The following is a 20,064-nucleotide window of genomic DNA, read 5'->3' as shown; positions in this document are numbered from 1 at the left end:
GTCAAAACCTCTGAGGAGGTCATCTGCAAAGATTAACGAAGTTGTACAACAGGAGGCTTGGAATGAGGGAGAGGTATCACCACACATCAAAAGCTGGATAGGAAATGGAAAGGGAAGAACAGGAGCATCTTTATCATGGGATCTGACCCTCAACCCCAACTTAAAGGAGAGAGAAGAGGAAAGAGAAGTTCCTGGAGTGGGAGAGAAAAGAAAAGCTGATATCCCAGCATAACAGATGGGCTAGGAAATGCCAGATACCCCAGCCTTGGGGAGATGTGACCCACAAGCCTGGCAGCAATGCCAAATGGCAATAGAGGGCCTGGAGGAAATACAGCTTCCTCCATTTTTTTCTGAATGATTGACCAGGGCTCTTAGGAGCCTGGCCCGTCAGATGCAGGTGGGTGCTGTCTGGGGAGAGTATCAGGCAGGAGGGGTCAGTGAGAGGATCAGAGGTTATGTTTGATTGCACAAGGATGCAGAACTCTATTGTCAGTGCTATGTGATCACTGTGCATCTGCCTGGACTGTATTGCTCACATTCCTGATCCACATTGGCTGAGGAACCACAGCACCGCCCTACCTTAAGCAGTATCATGGGTGTATCCCTTCCACTGCCCATATTGCCTGATATGCATTTATATCTTGACAAAATGGGAGATTTCCCTTGTTCCCAGGTAGACCCTCCTGCCTAGTACAAACATGTGGCAGAACAGCTTCCTTCCACGTGCCTACTTTGTCCCTGTCCCTGAAAGGGACCTTGATGCACCCCCAACGAAAGGCATCAAGCTTTGGGGTAGTGCGGGTTTCTAAATTTCCTTCCCTCTTCTCTATTACAGCAACACGGATGTTCACACTGTGGCGTCCCTCCTGAAGCTTTACCTTCGAGAGCTGCCAGAGCCTGTCATCCCCTTTGCCAAATATGAAGACTTTCTTTCTTGCGGACAGCTACTCTCAAAAGATGAGGGAGAGGTCAGTGATCCTTCTAATCTGCCTTCTTCTACCTTGAAGGTTGTTCCTGAGACTCAATGTAGTACAGCTTTCTTCTCATCACTCTTCAGTCCTAACATAAATCAATGAAGTTCCTGTGAACCTTCCCCTAAATTTTCCTAAAGCCCTGAATTGGGTGTTAATATTACAGGCTCCTGCTTGAAGCAGGAGCTTTTTTGAAGCCAGTCTGGTAGCCTGGTGCTGCTGTCTTCTGAACAAAGCTGTTCTGTAGCATAATCAGCAAGAGATGCAAGGTAGGAGATCTGGGTTCCTTTCCCAGCCCTGCTGCTGACTCATTAGCAAGCTGTACGAAGTCACTCCCTTTTTCTGTGTTTTCAGTTTCATATATCAAAACAGCATGTTCTGCTTCCCAGAGTTTTTGGTGGATGAGACGTTGATCAGTGCAATGGTCTTTGTATTTCTTAAAGGAAAGGCACTACAAAAGGGCAGGCTATGGTATTATCCCAAAATGGGGGAGGTAATGCTGTGAATACTTCACCAGAACCTTCTTATGATGTTCCTCTCTTTGGTTTCCAGGTAAGGGAAGGGGCTGACAAAAACCTCCAAGTCTGTGGCAATCATGGAAATTTTGATTCACTGCTTGGGAGGAGCAGGATAATTTACAATATGATTGATTGATCTGTTTCATCCATATTGTTCCTCTTGTGGTGATGCCTGAGCTCTTTGCTGACTGCAAAGGCACGTTGGATCTGGTCTAACGTGGGTGGAACTGTGCCGCCTTCTAAAACAGAGGTTTAAAGAAGCTGTAAGGGTTGTTACTCATGTCAGCTAAAGAAGCAAAGGCCTGAGGGCTTGTAAGTAGCAGTCCACAGTTCTGTCCCTTTTTGTGTGGCCTCAAGAGCATGCTCACATCTTTGTCTCTGGTGGGGACTGTAAAAACTGTTCTTTACTGAGCACCTGGGGTTCACCTTTTGTTCAAGTGACAGAAGGCTCTGGGGAGATTCAGTCCTTCACGATGCCCATAGGAAGATTCTTGTTTGCATGCATCAAATGTAGCGTATCTGGTAATGTCAGTTTTTTATGGATAAAAAGGCAGGTTTGCTACTATCTGTATTCACATGATGTACCCTGTAGCCAACTCTGAGAAAGCAAATTTCTGTGCGTGACACAGCATTTTACCACACATGGATATGCATTTCTGTCCTGGACACAACCACATCAGTGTGTCAGTGCACTAGTGTTGCCTTTTTACAGGTACAGGTATGTGTCTACTAGCTCCAAAACTTGCTCATTTTCTGCCTTATCCTCAGCCAACTCAGTCAGCGCAATGATTGATTTCATAAGAAACAGTAGCATTTCTAAGGCAGTGGAGCTGCTTTCATTTTGGTCGTAAGGTGTGCAGACTAGGAAGTTTTGCATCCATTAAGCGCTATTGCACAAGAGTAGAGACACTGCCAAGTTGGGCAAACATAATTGTATATCAATTGCTCAGCTTATTAACTACGTAGTTTGCCTGATTTTGCCTGCACAGGCTGCAGCAGTTCGGGAAGGAACATATGTGTTGGTTTCGTGGGAGCAAGGCCAGACTCAAATGACTTGTAGTGCAGTATTCTCTTTGAATTAGAAAGGTGATGAGGAGCACTAGGTAGCCAAAATGAAAGCTTACAAAATATGGTATCACTTGATAGCACCAAGCTGTCTTGTTAAGCTGCTGTTGTAAACATAACCATTTTTTTTTTGTCAGGAAAATCTGGAACCTCAACAAGGGCTGTTTACTTTTTCAGAAAGGAAGGTGGAGTGCACGCACCAAGGGCGGAGAGGCTGTACGTGCACAGTAGCACACGGAGCAGAATGTAGCACAAAGTCGTACCCAGCCTGTAGGGCCTGACTCGCCTCTCACGTGAAAAGTCCCCCTACTCAAAAATGTGGTTTCATTGAAACCATAATTTTTTAGCACAAAATGATAAGCAGGGAATTTCAGAGTCAAGCGTTTCATTTTGAAAAAGTATTTGGAAACAAAATGCAATCTATTGTTTTAATTTGAAGTATTATTTTGTTTTCATTTTTCACTTGGAAGTTTTGAATGTGACTTTTAGGCTCAATATATAATTTTCTTTAGTTTTGTACACCCACCCCCCAATAAAAACAGAATTAGTTAAGGCAACATAGTTGTTCAGATAAAATTGTTGGCACCTCATGCTCCTACATTGTGACCATAGATAGGAATTATTACGATGTTAGCTTGGCCTAATCTCTATCTGCAGCAAAAAATACTCCAGCACTGCCCTAAGCTTTCCATTTTTCATTCAGATTGTTGTTCATCTTCATTCTGCACCAAAATAATCTGTGGTGTTGGAATGCAAACAGAAACATAACAGAGACCTTGGGTTGTGCTGAGGCCTCTAGGTATCTCAGCAGGACAGCAGCATTAAAAAAGATTTGATTCTGATCCCAACTGGTTGGGAGGAGGGATTGAAAATGAAAAAGTTATAGAGTAAGAATGCATGAAAGATCTTAAAATCTCTAAAAACTCGTTTGAGTCTGAGCTGACTTGACATGGTAGTATTTTAGCCTTTACTGCTGCCTGTACTCTAGAGATGCACACAGCAGTTCAGTGGGCTTAGCATGTGGCTTTGAGTTTTTAGAGAGGGATCTGAATTTGGGTGAACATCTCAAGTGTTGCTAGTTTCCCAGCCCAACTAGAAGCTCCTAGTTGGTGCTGATCTGTTACACACATTGCAAAATCCTTGGTTTTGGGATCACTCCTTGGCAAGCATGCGTCTGTGGTAAATTAGACATGCAGCATTTTCAAGGAGGTAAGAGTTACTACTGCAAAATACCATGATGAATGACAGTGCAGTGCCTCTATTGCTTGCTAGGCTGCAGTCATAAGCATGATCAGTGCTATTTGTTAACAATACAGCAGTTTCCAGCTTGCATTTTCCTTTACGCTTTCGCTGTGGTGTTACTAGGCTCAGCCTTCTGCCATCTGTTGGTCAGCTGTTTGGTGGGTACAAATCTGTGGCAGAGCTGATAAATACTGCAGCAGGAGAGAAAGCTTTTTTTAACCTGGCACGTGTTTGTACCGTGACAAATATGAAGATACTCTCTGTGTAATAGCACATTTGTGATTCCTCGTGCCAAAGCATAGATGATAAATTTTTAGAACCTTTTTTTCTTTCAGGTAGCATCTTGTATGTTTAGATCATGTTTCCAGCTGTTCACAAGTGCCTGCAATTTCTGTTCCAAAGCCCCCTCTTGCATCCAGTGGAGCCATGGTATTTTAATTCAAAGCACTTGAAATACAGTGCCAAATACCATCCTGATTTCTGTATTTGAAATAAATTGGGCTACAGAGCAAGATTCAAGAGGGAATTAGGTCTGTTAGCTCACCTATTTCTAGTTCAAACTCCTTACTTGAAAGTTGGATGACCTGAACAACTGACCTTAACCTTCACATCAGTAGCAGCTGTCCTTGAGTCAAACATTTTCAGAAATTTAAAAAAGAGGATTGAGATTTTTCAAAAGTGACTGGTCTTTTATTGGTGTCTCCGTTGTTGTCACTGTTAAACCAGCATAATTTTTAAGCTAAGGAATTAAAAAGGGCTTACTGCTTTTAAGAATTCTCTTTTAAGTTTCAGTTTTTTATTAGAGGACTTTTTTTGTGCTGGGACATGTAGAATAAAAAAAGTGTCTATACACTCAGGATGTTAAGGATAGAGGCAGGAATATAGACTGCTCTCTGGATCTTTCTGACTTGTCTGGACCAGAGAAATCAGGAAGATCTTGCAAGAAGCTGGCCAACTGAATTCCCTCCCTAACAGTCCTTAATACATCGAGGAAAGTTTAAAATGAGTATCCAACTGCACTTCTTTGGCTTGGAACCAGCTGCTTCTGGAATTTCTCTGTCATTAGTTAGCAGCCCTCCACCATTAGTTATCAGCTGTCACTCTTCTCAGATGTGCTTGGCTATCTATTTTCCCACAAAAGGTTTAGTTGCCTCAAAAAACAAGCAATCTCCTGGGCAACTGCAGCATTGACAGGAACAAGCAAATGATGCTTGGAACCGTGGAAGGACAATAGCCTTCTGACTCAGAGGTTTTCATTAGATGATTTAAGTAGCTTCAGGGTTTTAAGTCACTCCTCCAGCAGGTGTCTCATCTTACGTTTTAATGTAAAGATAGAAATTTTATAAGGAAGTATGTCATAGCTCAGAATGACTGCAAATGGAAGTAAGTAATTAAAAAGGAAGTAGTTGAATTAGAATGTCGTTTAGCTCTTTTAAGAAAAAACCCTCCTCTGCTCAGTTGAGCATTACTGCAATGTATTTATACTAGACTCAATGCCTCACGGTTTCAAATAGGCCAGGTGCTGAAAAGGCACATTTGCTGGTACATTTATACCAATGCTAGTGGGCAGACTTTGAAGACTAGCAGGCCTCACTAATCGAAGGCTTCTACATCAACCATTGAAGTTGACAAGAGGATTTCCAGTGATTTTGAGAACTGAATCAAGTTCTGGATATTGGGTTTTTGGTAAGGCACAACATACTGGATGACACCTTTCTTAAAGCAAAGCCTCCTTGTGTTATCATCTGTTGTTTCATGGTTTTGACTGGAAAGAGGACTTTGTAGTACTGAAGGAAAGTCACGTCTGCTTTGCATCATTTATATTAATAGCTCTCCTTCTTGTTTTTCTTGTCCCTCAGGGTACGCAGGAACTGGTTAAACAGGTAAAGAATTTGCCCCAAGCCAACTACAACCTCCTCAAATACATATGCAAGTAAGTGAAATTAATTAACGCTTGGAAAAGTCACTAAGTTTTGTGAGGCTTAGTCGTATATGCAAATAATTTCCTCTGAAAGTATGAATATTCAAAACATCACTAACATGTAAGTTACTGCTCCTATAAAACATGTGGAGGTGAATGTGCAGCCTGCCTGAAGGAAGTTGTTGGTTTATCCAAGAGCATCGGCCAAGCAAATTGCTGTCACCCACAGCCTTGGCAGCAGGCATGAGTGATACTAATATATTATGTTGTTTACTTCAGAAGCACTTAAAGACCAGTAAAGAAAGGCATTTTTTCCAGGTACTGCGCACTTGGAAGGTTTATGACACAAGCTGAGTAGCAGATGCAGTCAGAACAGCCAGTTTGGCCTCAGCTCTGGTTTGGAAGTGGGGTTGGGAGTGGCTTCCTCTTGGAGTACCAGCGACTCTGCAGCCTTGTCTCCCCTCATCTCTCTGCTGACTCTCCCAGTTTTTGCAAAGTGGTCTGGAATGTGTTTTGGGAGCTGGAATGGACTGTTACCTTAGATACAACATAGTGAGCTTTATGTTGTATTCTAGTCTCCGTGGTAGATAGTCCCTTTATGACCAGTGGGATTTGCACATCTGGAGCAGGCGGTAGACACAAACACTGACATGAAGACCATGACTTTTTCAAAATATGTCAAGCCCTTCCCAAGTGTACAGACAGATAGCATTTCTGAAATGTATTTTTGAATGCTTTAATTTCTCTTGCCTCACTATGTGCTTCTATAGCCATTTGTTTTAATATCTGAGCACCTCAAAACATGAGTGGCTGAGGCAGGAGAATATAATTATACATGTTTCTAAGTGAAGAACTGAGGAAAGGAAAGGAAAGTAGAATTTGCTTCTGACTTAGTGAAGAAAACTGAGGGTTCTTGGGTCTCAGCACAGTGTCCGCCACAGGGCAGAGCCGCAGAAAAAATGGGAGTGCCTAGAAAAGTCATGCTGCAAGTAGAAGCATTCAAAAATTAGCCAAGTAGTGCATAATGACAAGGGAACTTTTTCCCTGCAAAAACCCATCCAATCATCCAAAAAATTAACCGTAGTTTAGGAAATGGAGTACAGACAGAGTGAAACTGTTCACTTTTGAGGCCACTGAGTCCTATTTCCTGCTATTGTAAGTCTGCATGTCATATAGTCCTTTTTACAACTTGGCTAATTATGTACAAGCTATTTAGGTGTTTGTTACAGCCTTTCTCTTACTGTAACTCCTACTGGGAGGCTGTTCCAACTTACAAAACCATTAACTGTTAGAAACTTTCTGCTGATTTCTAGCTTATACCTATGGATAGCCAGTCTGTCTGGATTTCTTCATGTGCTATCTTTGGCTTGCATAGTCTTTCTTGTATTGATGTTTGCCCAGCTGATGCATTCACAAGAAGCATTTGGGCTACCTCTTTATCTGTATTTATAGAATCTTCCCATCTTTTAAATACCTCCAGGGATGGAGACTCAACCACTTCCCTGGGCAACCTGTTCCAGTGCCTGATTACCCTTACAGTGAAGAAATTTTTCATAATATCCAACTTAAAACCTTCCCGGTGCAACTTAAGGCCATTTCTTTTGTTAGATTCAAGCAACAAAGTTCCTTCCACAGGCTGCTAGTTCTAGGACAAGGAGATGAGTGAAATGTCTTTTTATTTCTGTTATATCTCTAAGTGAAAAATGGCAGAAATCAATCTGTGTAATTGGAGAATTCCTATAAAAATGTGAAAATCTGTACTTTCATACCCAGTAGAAGGCTGGATCCCTGGTAGCCTGGTACCTTTGGCAGAAACCATCCTGTCCTCTCTTGTTCATACACTAGGAGGGATCTGGGGTTATTACTGAGTATCTAAGCTGCATTAGTCCCTAGGAGCATTTCAGGTATCAGGGTTATATAAACACAGGACAAAACTGTTCCTGCCCCAGAATGCCTACAGTCTGACAAGTGACTTACTTATTATACCTCTCCTCCTTTCATTTTTCTGGGGGGCTTTTCAAGGTTCCTTGATGAAGTTCAGGCTCACTCCAGCATTAACAAGATGAGTGTCCAGAACCTGGCCACAGTATTTGGACCAAATATATTGCGACCCAAAATGGAAGATCCAGTGACCATGATGGAAGGTAGGTACTACTCTTGTGATATAACACAATACCTGTGTCTTGGAGCTGTAAGAGTATGCTGAAAGTCATACATTCATTGGTAGCTGTATCACTTGACTGCACCATCAGCAAGATGACAAGCAATCCCTTTCATCAGTGCCTGTGAGGGGATGTACCAGTTGGCCTCTGTTATCCCACTCACCACTGGCCTGGGAGTGTCTCTCCTCTCCACCACATGGGGATGCCTGTCCCATGTTGTAAGTTGTTATGTGAAACTCTTTTTGAACCCACTGCTAAAATGAAAGCTCAAATGTTCTTCAGAAGGACCGTGTTTAAGTACCAAACTGCTGCTGTTTAGTATTGGTGCATTTGGGTGGTTAGACAGCTCTCTGTAAAGGACATCCAGTCCACAATGAAAGAGGTACTGTAGTTTAGCTGCCACAGCAGCTATATTTGGTGTCTTAGAAGTGTTGTCTCCTAAGCAGGTTCTGTATGGGTCAGAACTTCACAGAACCCAAGGAATAAGTTGAAAAACACTGTTAATTTTGGATGTAAAAATCTGAAGCATGAAAATTATCTACATCCATATGGGTCAGGAAATGCCCAGGGCATGATCTCTGACTGGCTGACAGTAGGGCTGGGATACAGCCCCTCTCCCAGGTGGCATTGGAGCAGAACTACTGTGGTGCAAATTTTAGCAGGGTCGTTGCATCAAGTTTGGTGGGATCTTGGCAAGTCTGCAAAAAGAATTGATGGATTCATCTAGCATACGGCGCAGATGGAGATGCTGTGCCCAGGATGTCTGAACTCAGCCCTGGCACTGCTCCCTAGCTGTAGGGGAGAGCTGACATGGTGTTCTGCGTGATGGAAATCCTTCACAGAACGCCAGCATTATCATGCCTTATCAGCAGCAGTGCCTTCAGCTCTGCACAAGTGACCTCTGAAAGGCACTGCAGATGTGTGCCCCACAGACGGCAACACACTATAAGGTAACAGGCCAACTTCAGAGCATATATACTATAGTTGTTCAAGGACTCAAAGCCTGCCACAGAGATCTGGGCCATATTATTAAGGGTAGTTTGAGACCTTTCCCTTGAAGAGGGGAAGGTACAAAAATGTGGGGAGGAGAAAAAGGGAGTGCAGGAGCAGATGCTGGGTTGTTCAGCGTTACAAAGGTGGGGATAGCTGAAACCTCAGTCTGTTGTGTGATGCTGTGACTTGCCCTAGTAGCCAGTTGGCGAGCAGTCAATAAGACTCTGACAGCCTTGGCCAACAACGTGCTTTTTGTTCAGTTGGTACAGATGACAAGTTTGGGTTCAGTTCACTTCAGGCATTTCATTATGCAGTTCAACTGATGGCAGAGGTGCTTGTACTGTGTGTAGATGCACAAGTGCCACAGATGCTGTGGTCTTACGGTCTCTCCTAATCATCACATAAAAACACTATGGTGACCTGACCTAGAATTCTGTATTACCACAGACCTGAACTGTAGAAAAATGGGCATCTGGTGACTGGATTTTTAGACTTAATCATTATACTCATAAGCAACAGCACTGGAAATGTTTTGATCTATTGTTAGTTGAGGATAGAAGACTGGTTAAATAGAAATAATGGAGACGTAGAAAGACTCTCAATAGATTATTTTTTTTTAGCTTCAGGGTAATATGGATCTGCTAAATCAACTGATACAGAAAAATACTGCTGTCAGTTCTTAACAAAAAGCACTTTAATTGTGTCTTCTTCAAACGTAAACCATGAATTTCAAATAGAAATATCTGAAGTTTGACAGCTAAATTGGTCGGAATGCCCTTATCTCCAGAGAGGTTTATTTCTCTCCCAGCACTCACAGACCATAAAATAGAAGTTGTAGGTAGGTAAGCTCAGTACCTCTTGCTATCAGGCTAAAACCTTGCTATTAAATTCATGCTCTTACCTTGAACCCCTGAATATGTTAGTCTTACTCTCTATTTCAGACAATGATTAAAGATAGAATTAATTACATATTTGATGTTTTTAAGGCTTTCCTCTTTTGTAGAAAATGCTTTGTATGAGGTTTGGTAAGTGGTGTTCTCTATTAGTTATAATGGCTACTCCACTACTGGAAAACGATGACAACACATTTCTGTGGATTTAAATAATTGCAAGTGCTTTCTGTACTTGCTGTACACCTTCTGCAGGTGCACGTATCATGCAGATGTCATACTTCCTCCAGGTTTCTCAATACACTAAAAGTGCAGCAGAAGGCCTGAGCTGAAATTTCTGGTTCTTCAGTGAACACTAGCTCTGGGCCTGTTAAGACTATGAAACTGAACGCAACACAGTTGGGTTCCTGAACAGCTGGTTCAGGAAGCTGGATGGAGAGGTGCTCCATCCCAGCTAATAGGTTAGTGTGTTCAGGATCCAGCATGCATCTCTGCACAGGGCTATGCTGTCCTGCACGGATGCATGTGCTGAGATTGATACTGGCTCTGAGCCCCATGCCATGGTGTAGTACAGACATGCCCTGTTCGCTAGGTGTCCTCCTCCTCTGTCATCCTTAAGCAGGCCAATTTATTAATCATTGCTACTGATCATTTGTACCCTGCTAGTCAGCTGCCTTCATGAGTCGGACTGACGCCTGCATCCTTCACAGTTCCCATTTCCAGCAAAGGGAACGATTCCTGTCTCTTGCAGTCCTGTACAGAAAGGCCCAGAGCAGCTGTTTGTGCAGACCCATTCCAGTGTATGGTGGCCACAGGCCTGCCTCACAAGGAGCTCACAGAGCATCTCACAGACCAGGGGTGAGTGTCTGAGGTCTTCCATGTCTCATCAACTGCTTGTGTTTGTTTTCTCCCCACAGGCACCTCATTAGTTCAGCACCTGATGACAGTGCTGATAAGCGAACAGGGGCGAATCTTTGCTGTTCCTCAGGCAGATGTGCCAGGGAGCCAGCTGGAAATCAGACCTGTGCGTCAGCGCAGTACAGTGGAGTGGATCTCCGAGGAGGACGGGGAGGACAGCAGGTCAGAGAACAGTGTTCCCAGCCCCGCTGATTTGCTGTCTAGCAACGCTGTGGCACTAGAAGCCACTCCTGGACCTGCGGTGAAAAACACTCCTTTAGAACACAGTGGCAAATTGACTCAGCCTGCCACCAGCCCCAGCAAGAGAGTGCAGACGCTGCCTCCCTGGAAATACTCCTTCCGCCAGCAGGGAGCACGATCTGTGAGTCCAAAGCTGGGCACCTCATCCTTAGATATCCCCAACCTCTCCTCCAGTGGGAACTGGTTGATGAATGGACTGTACTCTCTTCGAGGCCATCGCCGGACAGCCTCTGGGGAACGAGTTAAAGACTCATGTTCTTCCCAGAGACTCTCTACTTATGACAACGTCCCTTCATCCAGCCTCTCCCTTAGCACACACAGTATGGCCAGCACCACGTGGTCTACATCATCGTGTGAAATCTCCGTGGTGGACTCGGTCAGCAGCTGCCCGGCCTGCCGGGCCAGTGACTCTTCTGCTTTAAGCTCTCTCAAAACCGAGTGGATAACTCAGGGATCACTGTCTCAGAGTGAGGTCAAGTCTGCAGATCTGGAGAACAGCATTGACAGGTTTGAAGCATGCAGCAGCAGCAGCAGCGAACAGAGCAACCCGGCTGCAGCTTCTAGAGACTCTGTCAAATGCTCTAGGGCCTTACAGAGCTTGGTGGTGGAGCTAAAGACAGAACTGAGCAAACAGAGGACTGAGTATGAGACTAGTATCAAAAGGTAATGTTATCCCCCTAGGGGGGACAAGGAAGTTGTCTGTCAGCATTACCCCTGCTTGAACATGGGTGTGGGCTACCAAGCATATCAGGTTCTCAGACCTGGAGTTTGGGTTTGGGAGACAGCAGATTTGGTTCTGCTCTTTCCGCACTGCTCGCTGAATCCAACTTTTCTCTCTCTGATCTGTAAGGATCAAAAAAATGAGATTTCCATCACACAGGGTATTCCAATATTTCACATTCTATGTTTTCACTGGAAATCAGAATTGCACAGGTAATGCCAAAGTCTGCTCGTTGTTAGTGTCCTGGGAGAAACAGCAAAGCAAACATCTCTCTTGGAGGGAGGGACTGGGACCCAGGGTGGTCAGGCCTCAACAGGGAACTCTGTTGGTCTGTACAGGTGCCAAGATTTGCACCAAATCAGTCTGAAATTGAGGGCTTCTTGCTGCTTTTGCCAACAGAAACAGTCTTCAGGAAACTGATTTTGACTCTTCTCCAGGGTTTTTTGTGGTGGTGGTGGGACTGCATCTCAGTTACAACTTTTTCAGCAGCCCTTTTGTGTTGAACTTCTAGAAACTTTGCTTTTGATTTTTGATGGACTTGTAGCGGTCCTTTGCTCACTGACCAGCTACTGACTCAAAATAGCAGCAAGGTGCTGCTTGTACAGCAGATACATGAACTGTGCAGGTCTTTGCCCACTCTGATGTTTACTGCAACTGCTGGTGCTGTACTTTAGATCTGTGCTCAGAAAAACTCCTTCCAGTTTTCAGGAGCAGCGTGTGTGAAGGGACAGGCTATAAGAATTAGAAAGTATTAATAACTAGGAAGTTATATTTAATCATTTGTGTGAGTTAGTATATTGGGTTTTATGAGTGTTAAGCTCTTAACAGCATGACTTTCAGGCAAGTACTCAGGGAAGCATGCATACAAAATATTGTTGCTTAAAGGAATTAGACGTGTTTTAATATACAGCCGTATGCAAAATTGCACACCATGTTATAATACGGAAGAATCATCATTGGCCTGGGCTCTGCAGCCATGGTACTTTGCATCGAAGAAGGGCTGCAGTCTCATTTCTTACAAATAGTTTAGTTCTCTGCTTTTTGTGTGCTAAGGTATTAATGTTGCACTCCTTCGATTATTAAAACTGCAATAGCATTTACATGCCTCAATTTCCAATCAGTCTCCCAAATATGGTACCAAAAGCACATATGACTGTTCATAGGGATTGTATAGCACAGCTTCAAGCTACATTTGTTGCCTCTTTTTTCTTGTAAATTTCTCAAAAATGTATCTAAACTATGATCTCTTCCAGTGGGCCAGCTGTTAAGGTAGGAATTACACTTGCTATCTTCCTGCTTTATTTTATGATTTCCTATGGTGGTGGCTTGCCAGCCTCTGCAGCTTTTCTGCCTCTTGCATTGTACTGCCTTGGTATGTGAGGCTGGAAGGAGAATCAGGCCACGTAGCAGTTTCAGTTCCCACCCAACATCACAGAGTGGGAGAAAAGCTTACCCCCGCCTTCTTGTGTTCCAGGCAGAAGAGCTGATGAGAACAACACTAATTGCCAGCATGGTGTGTTGGAAAAGGTCCAAGAATGAGGATAGTAGTTCATGGCTTATTTTTTTTTTTTTTTTTTTTAGATGCCCTACTGATGCAGAGGGGGAAGGAGATGAGGGTATGTGCCTTGCATTTAATTCTGCAGAGCTGCCCTGGGCAAGCCTTGTTGCAGGGATAGAGAGTAATAAACAGAAAGGAGACCAGGCTGCAAAACTTGGAAATGTGCATCTGCACATTTTTACCTGCTGCCTGGGGGAGAGATGGCTTTCCACCTCCTATCAGTAAAACTGTTCCAACGGGGCCTCCAGCTGTTGACATCAGGGACATCCAGGAAGACCTGTTCTTCATTCCAGCTGCTGAGCATTTTCAGCTGTTTCAGCTCAAACACCTGCCTTTCCCCTTCAGCTGGACAGGGACAGAGAGCTGGAGGGGAGGACTAGAAATTGGCCAGGTCTCACAGGGCAAAGTAGCTAAGAGGAAAATGCCTAATGAACTAATAGTTTCATAAAACTGTGCAAGATGCAATCACTGCCTTTTTGTATTAAACAGGATCATTCCAGCTGTTCAGGATTACAGCCTGAAGGATCTTGCTGTCAAGCTTAAGAATATCAAGCCAAGTTTTTCAACTCTTAAAAATTTTGCAATGTTTTTACTACATCTGCAGCAATTTACATGTGCAAAAGTATGTTCCTTTTGAGACTTGCATGGAAGCCTGCTCCTGTGGAAAGACAGGAGCTAACTAGCAAAGAAGGGAGGCTGCTTAGCAGAAAAACTTTGGGCTGCCTCGCTAGCTTTATTTTATTGAAGATAATTTAGTCCCCAAAAGTAATGATTAGTTCCTTTACAATTGTATGTGTGCTTGTGTGGTTTGCAGAACTCAGTGTGTGTAGCAGGGCACGTTTTAATGAAGGAATATGAGCTTTTTGTTGGCACGTACATAAGTGGAGGGAAAGCAGAGTCAGTACCTGCCTGGGGCAGAGGTAAGGAACACTTGCTGATGGAAAAGCTGTTATTTATCATCATCAACTGCCCATTTTCTCTCTTAGTCAGAGGGAGGCAAGTTTTATGGCCTTCCTGTAACCAGTCTGTTCCAGAGCATTTTTCCCTCGAGGTTAGTATAATTATCAGGCATTCTCGGCTGAGTTTCAGTAATTCACGTTTACCACCTGGGACTCTTAAGAAACTGGAAGTATCTTGGAGAGGAGTAATATGTTGTGTATGTAGAAATGCAGTAAGTACTGTGACCCTGTGCAATTCAGAACATGGACAGCTAGTCTAGGCTGCTGTAGCTGAGACCCCTAAAACCTCGTGGCAGAAAAATTTAACTGGTAGCTCAGATCCGTAGGACATAACAAAAATGTCAGGGGCAGGGGGGAGGAAGGGAAGCATCCTAGCTTCAGAAGAGTCCTCTTGTATTACAGAAGACAGTAATGTGGGTGATAAAAGTCTGCCTTCACCAAGATGCGCAGTTTTTTGCAGACATACTGTATGTTTCTGTTTGCTCATCAGTGCAGCTGGACCTGGTGATCACTGCACCTATGTGTGACTTGCTAATTTGACAATTTCTCAATCCTAGTTTTGACAATGATCATATTGCCATCCTTAGCTGTATATGAGGGAACAGTTTAAGGGGATGTACTGCATTGCCTGCATAATTGCCTCTTGGTGGTCACAAAATAGAATTCAGACCCTTCTGGGACTGTCACAAAGGTCTTTTTTTTTTTTTTTTTTTTTTTTTTGTTGAGTCTGTAGCATGCTCTTGTTGAGTGTCATTTACCCTGTCTAAAAATAACCCATTCACAGTTTCACAGGGAAGCCAGGCACCCCAGCTTCACAGTTGGGTATTATACTGATCAATCAACCTAAGAGGTGTTTTTTTTGTTTAGTTGTTTGTTAAAGCTAAAGCAGGGACGCTTTTCCTAGGAAAAGCCTAATTGTTAAGATCAACCTTTCCAAATACTCTACTGATCAGAAATTCCTATCTGTGGACATACACCCTCCTCTCTATTAACAACACCGCTACTCTGTCTTGCGATTAGGAAACATGATGGGGAGGACAGCAAGTGATGTGCCTTCTGCGCTTGTTTCAAATCAAAAAAACATGAACCTTGTTCTTTGACCTCCTTAGACAAAAGCTCTGTCTTGCATTAGAGCTTTGTGCACAGATGAACTATTTAAGGTCTGTTCTTCAGATTTTTCCTCATATGAAAAGTTGTTTTTTGTAAAATCTTGTACAGTATGAAAAACTTTTATTCCCTGACCCCAATGTCAGTGACAAACTTTACAGAAACTACCATAAAATGGATGGTGAGGAAGGACTGTGACCTCATTCCTACCTGACCTCCAAGGATGTTCCTCCGTACTGGGTATCCATACAGGGAAACACAGTACCAGGATGAAAACAGAGGTTAAAAGAATATTTTGGAATTATATACTGGAACTCAACCTAACTGAGGAGTTAATCCATCTCCTCAGACATTCAGTCTGTTGCCCAAAAGTAAGCATTGTTCTGTAAGACTTGAGCATATTTCCTCAAGATACAAACAGAGTAGGCTCCAGCTTTCAAGGAGTCTCTGCCCTTAATGAAATGGCAACTAGCGCCCTCCTTTAAAACTTCCTCTTAGAATGAAGATATTTTAGCTCTAAGTTGAACAACTTATATTCATTATAGCTATCAGCAGTATTTATCCAGCCACTTAAAAACACTTTTTTTCTTCTCCCTCTCTCTCTCTCTCTCCCCTTTGGTTTTAAGAATCGAAGAAACAAGTGCAGACCTGAGGAAACAAGTGGTTAGGTTAGAAGAAGAACTGGACCAAGAACGAAAGAAATACACGATGCTGGAGATAAAGCTGAGGAATTCTGAACGTGCTCGTGAAGATGCCGAGAAAAGAAATCACCTCCTGCAGAAGGAAATGGAAGATTTTTTTTCAACATTAGGATGTTTAACTGTTGGGAGTCGAAGTGCTAAAGTCCCCAAGTAGAGCAAGCTGATGTACAGCATAGAAAATTCTGGCAAAACCAGTGAAAAATGCATATTTTGTTCTGGTATACTCATGTATCATGAGTAATTCTACAGTCATTGTGCTCTCGGTGACACTTGCTCTGTTGTCTTTACATGTGCTGTAGTATTTGGGCCAGCTGGGAAAGACTGCTAAACATACATAATGCTTAAAAGTTTGTACGTCAGAGTGCCAAGAAAGAGTGGGCAGCCTTTTTATCCACAAATCAAAAGATTCTATTCTCCACAGCTGTACTGCTGCCATCTTCGGATTTACTGCACCATCCTTTTGCTGGCTCAAGGACAGTGGAAGGGTCCTGCAAGGTGGGTGGGATGGCCAGAACTGATGGGCAGGCTGAGCCTGGAGCTGAGGGCCTCCTACACCTGTGCTTGGGAAGATGGCAGTCACCACATTCAATGTGGTTTAGCATATGGATTTAATGAGGTATTCTTCCTCCTCATTCCCTACATAAAATTTGTTCAAATTTCTCATTCCTTAAACTGGTATTATTTTATGAAGATGCTTTGAAAACAAAGTCTACAAACAAGCTGAAGATACCAAAGTCTTGACAATTCACTAAAGTTGTCCCTTACTCACTGAACAGTTCTGGTGCTTCACAGAAATGTGACTTATTGAAGTGTGATTAATAATCAGATTGGCCACACAAACTCCATGGAACTTTAAATATGCACATTTTGCCCTAGGTATCTCGGGGGTTTTGAGCCAAAATAGAGCAGTATTAGCTGCAAGAAAAAAAATCTCATGAGTTGATATGTACTGATCAGACATCAAGGTAGGAGAAGAAAGATTCTTATCATCAAAACACATCCAACTGCTGAGCATTTTTATCTATAAAACTTTAACAGCAAAACCTACGGTAAGAGAAATTAGTGCAATTAGTGCTAGAAAGGGGGAAGGGTGGGATCTATCTTTAACCTTCCCAGGACAATTTAAGCTTAGCTGCCTTCTAACGTTTCTCAGGACACCAGTTGATTTTTTGTTGTTAGTTCACAGGGAGATGAGGAGACAGGAGGAATACAGCAAACAGCCCAGCAGCCTAAGGTCATTGCTTCTACTAAAGAAATGCCATTAGAATGAAGCTGTAATTTCCAGTAATTAGCTGCCAGGGCTCACTTCCCTTCAAGGGACTTTGAGAAGTTCTGAACAACATTTCTAGTGCCCTGAGCCATGCAGAGCCTGCACACAGGAAATTGTTTCACCTGATTCAGCTTGAACTCCACTTGCCAGCCCAGCACTGTCCGCTCTCTCTTGGCACGTATCTTTGACAGCTGAGGCAGCTTGGGAGTCTCAGAGGAGAAAGATTTTTAACGGAAAAGTGCCACGACAACAGGAGCTGGCTAAAGGGAAAGTATAGATTGTAGTAAGGGTGCTTGCTTTATTTTAAGTATTTGCAAAAAATGACCTGAATCTGTTTTTTCTTACTAGAGAATATCACTCGCTGTCTGGAAATAACCTTAGAAGGGGCTTTTTACATACCAGCAGGTTGTACACCTCTCCGTATTGACTTTCTCCTCATCCAGGTATTTCAATATTTAAACATCTAGAAGTTAACTTGTTTCTACCTCACTGTAACGCTTCTCTTTCCTATAGAAAGGTAAACCATCTAAAGTGAGCAAAAAGAAACATTTTAACCTAAGCCTTCCCGGTTAAGACAAGTCAAGCAAGGTGGTAAAGTAAGCCGTGTGGATAGGTTAGTTCAGTTATTTCAAAACATTTTCCTTTCTTCCCAGAACATCCAGCTGCACCGGATTCCTTACTGTCCCTGTTGTGAGGCAGCGTGGCAGGTACCCGAGCGTTCAACAGGAGCAGCCTGCCACCTGCAGGCAGCAGCATCGCCCTTAGCCTTTTTTTCCACACCTGCCCCCGCCTTGTATTATTACAGATAGTCACAACTGATCCTGCAAGGAAGATGATGGCCTGTTTAAACAGCAGCATTAAGATGCATAATGTGAGAAGCAACTGTTGTTAACAACGATTTTGAGCTGGAACAGCAGAGTGTGTGAGGTAGCATTAACTACCTTGCCTATCATCAGAAAATAAACCTTATATTGGAGAGTGGCCTGAACTGGGTTATAAGTAATTCCCTGCATTTAGAACATCAGGACTGGTAAAAAGAAAGTTTCTACTGAGGCATTCAATCCAAGTAGTAGCAACCAGGTTATTTTAATGCCCTCTTTCAGTCCTACCCCCAACATGGGTACCTTTCACTATATCCATCCTGACAGCCCACTCCCTTAGACCATTTATATTCCATTATTTCCTGTATGTATCAATCAAGTGCAGACTCCTCCCTTTAGTTCTGGCACACTACAAACTTAAGAACTGAGCCATGCTGACTGGGAGCCTAAAAAAACAAATATACAAGACAAGCACTAAACAGGACTGCTGGCTACCTCTCAGTGAAATCAAATGCAGCTGGAATTCTAGATGTTCTTTAAGTATTTAAACTTAGATAACTGCTACATATAGCAGAACTGGGGAACAAACCCACCTATTCCAAATCTTCAGCTCCAGGATAGGATCACCTGTCAGCTATGTAGCACTACATAATCTTAATCTGGCATCCAGGATAAAATTCATTCTCACAAATGATACTGTATCCACTCAAACTGGTTAATGGAACTAACCCTTTCCCGGCTTACTGTTGTGCTCCAGCAAGATCTATTCTTCTTGTTCATGAGGAATAAATTTCAGGTCCTTTTCAAGATGATCCACTGCAGTAAATAAAGCCTGCAAGAAGCTGCAAACTACCCAGTTCATGCTTAAAACACACCACAGTGGGATGTTAACTCCAAAGCACAGCAACAGGAGCATAATGTTAATTTCTCATCATGGGCAGTTATGCAAGAAATAAATAGGAACTCACTTATGCTGTTGTACACAATCTCATAGAACACTATACCCTTATTTGAGGAAGATGATACTTATGATACTCCTTATTTTGCAGACCTTTAGCTTATTACAGCCCCTAGTTTAAAGTGCCAGCTTTCTTAGCAAGCGTTTACAAGATAGATACAGGTTTGTCAGTATTAGTAAGACATGACGAAAGGCTCCTAGAATCAGATAGATACATTTTTACCATAGCTTTACCCGTGCAATCTTCCCAGCCTGGAACATCCCTTCCAGTATTATGCAGGCAAAAAAGCGTAAAAAATGTTCAGTGCAAGAAACCCAACACAAGCATATGCTTAAAAGAAATCCAAAGCCAAACAGCAGCATTCCAGAATAACAAAAAACTTCTGTAGGTCTCTGTGGCATTTCTAACATGAAAAGGAAAATAAATAGTGATAGCTTATTCAATTATCTACATTCACCAAATAGGGCTATGCAAGCCAGCAGCACTATGGAGCGTTTCAGTTCTGGGCTGAAGTCACCCACAGACAAATCCCTCGCAGAGCTAAAAGTGTCTCAGGCCTTGCTCTATATTAATATATTACTTAGAACCAGCTACACTTTATGCTAACATATACAAATAAAAAAGAGCATTTCTGAGCCTCACTACATTCCTAGAAGAGCACCTCACTAATAGCTGGTCGAGAGAAACAAAGCAGGCTGTGCTGTACTGCCCATGGACACAGTACCTTTCCCTTAAAAACGAACACAAAGACAATGTAACAGCACGCGAACACAACTCAAGGGCATCTCGAGTCTTCGTTTAAAGAAATGCCGAGAACTCCCTCGAAACGAAGGCAATGAAATGCATTATGTTAGGATTTAGCCCCACTGCAGAGGTGCCAGTGCAGGAAGTGGTCCTGGCACCCAAGTTAGTTCTCCAGTAAGAGCTCTTCAGAAGTCAGATCCTTCAGGCTTCTCTGAGACTCAGTTTTCAGAAACATTTTCCTGAGGGCGCAGGGACTGGGCCTTCCTTTCGCAGATTAGACTGCCCACCTCTTCCTGCAACACAG

General features: G+C 43.0%; 2 protein-coding genes across 8 annotated transcripts in view; one reads left to right on the top strand and one right to left on the bottom strand.

Annotated features, from left to right (window-relative positions):
- ARHGAP22 (Rho GTPase activating protein 22) overlaps window positions 1-18,212 on the top strand; it is a 158,309-nt gene extending 140,097 nt beyond the window's left edge. For all 6 annotated transcript variants that reach the window (XM_087768275.1, XM_087768274.1, XM_087768276.1 and 3 more), the window contains 5 exons: window positions 836-968; window positions 5,656-5,729; window positions 7,740-7,861; window positions 10,680-11,583; window positions 15,892-18,212. In XM_087768275.1, coding sequence (XP_087624401.1) covers window positions 836-968; window positions 5,656-5,729; window positions 7,740-7,861; window positions 10,680-11,583; window positions 15,892-16,120 — 1,462 coding nt within the window. In that variant the 3' untranslated portion in view covers window positions 16,121-18,212. The remainder of the gene's footprint in view (window positions 1-835; window positions 969-5,655; window positions 5,730-7,739; window positions 7,862-10,679; window positions 11,584-15,891) is intronic.
- Window positions 18,213-18,344: 132 nt separating this feature from the next.
- Window positions 18,345-20,064, bottom strand: part of MAPK8 (mitogen-activated protein kinase 8) — a 52,420-nt gene continuing 50,700 nt past the window's right edge. For both annotated transcript variants that reach the window (XR_015707110.1, XR_015707111.1), the window contains one exon: window positions 18,345-20,053. The gene's annotated coding sequence lies outside the window, so the exon portion shown is untranslated. The remainder of the gene's footprint in view (window positions 20,054-20,064) is intronic.

This window comes from Nipponia nippon, unplaced genomic scaffold (assembly GCF_047370975.1).
Source record: "Nipponia nippon isolate SJK-2023a ecotype South Korea unplaced genomic scaffold, ASM4737097v1 scaffold_3, whole genome shotgun sequence".
In the NCBI taxonomy this organism is placed as follows: domain Eukaryota; kingdom Metazoa; phylum Chordata; class Aves; order Pelecaniformes; family Threskiornithidae; genus Nipponia; species Nipponia nippon.
This window is presented reverse-complemented; position numbering and strand designations above follow the sequence as displayed.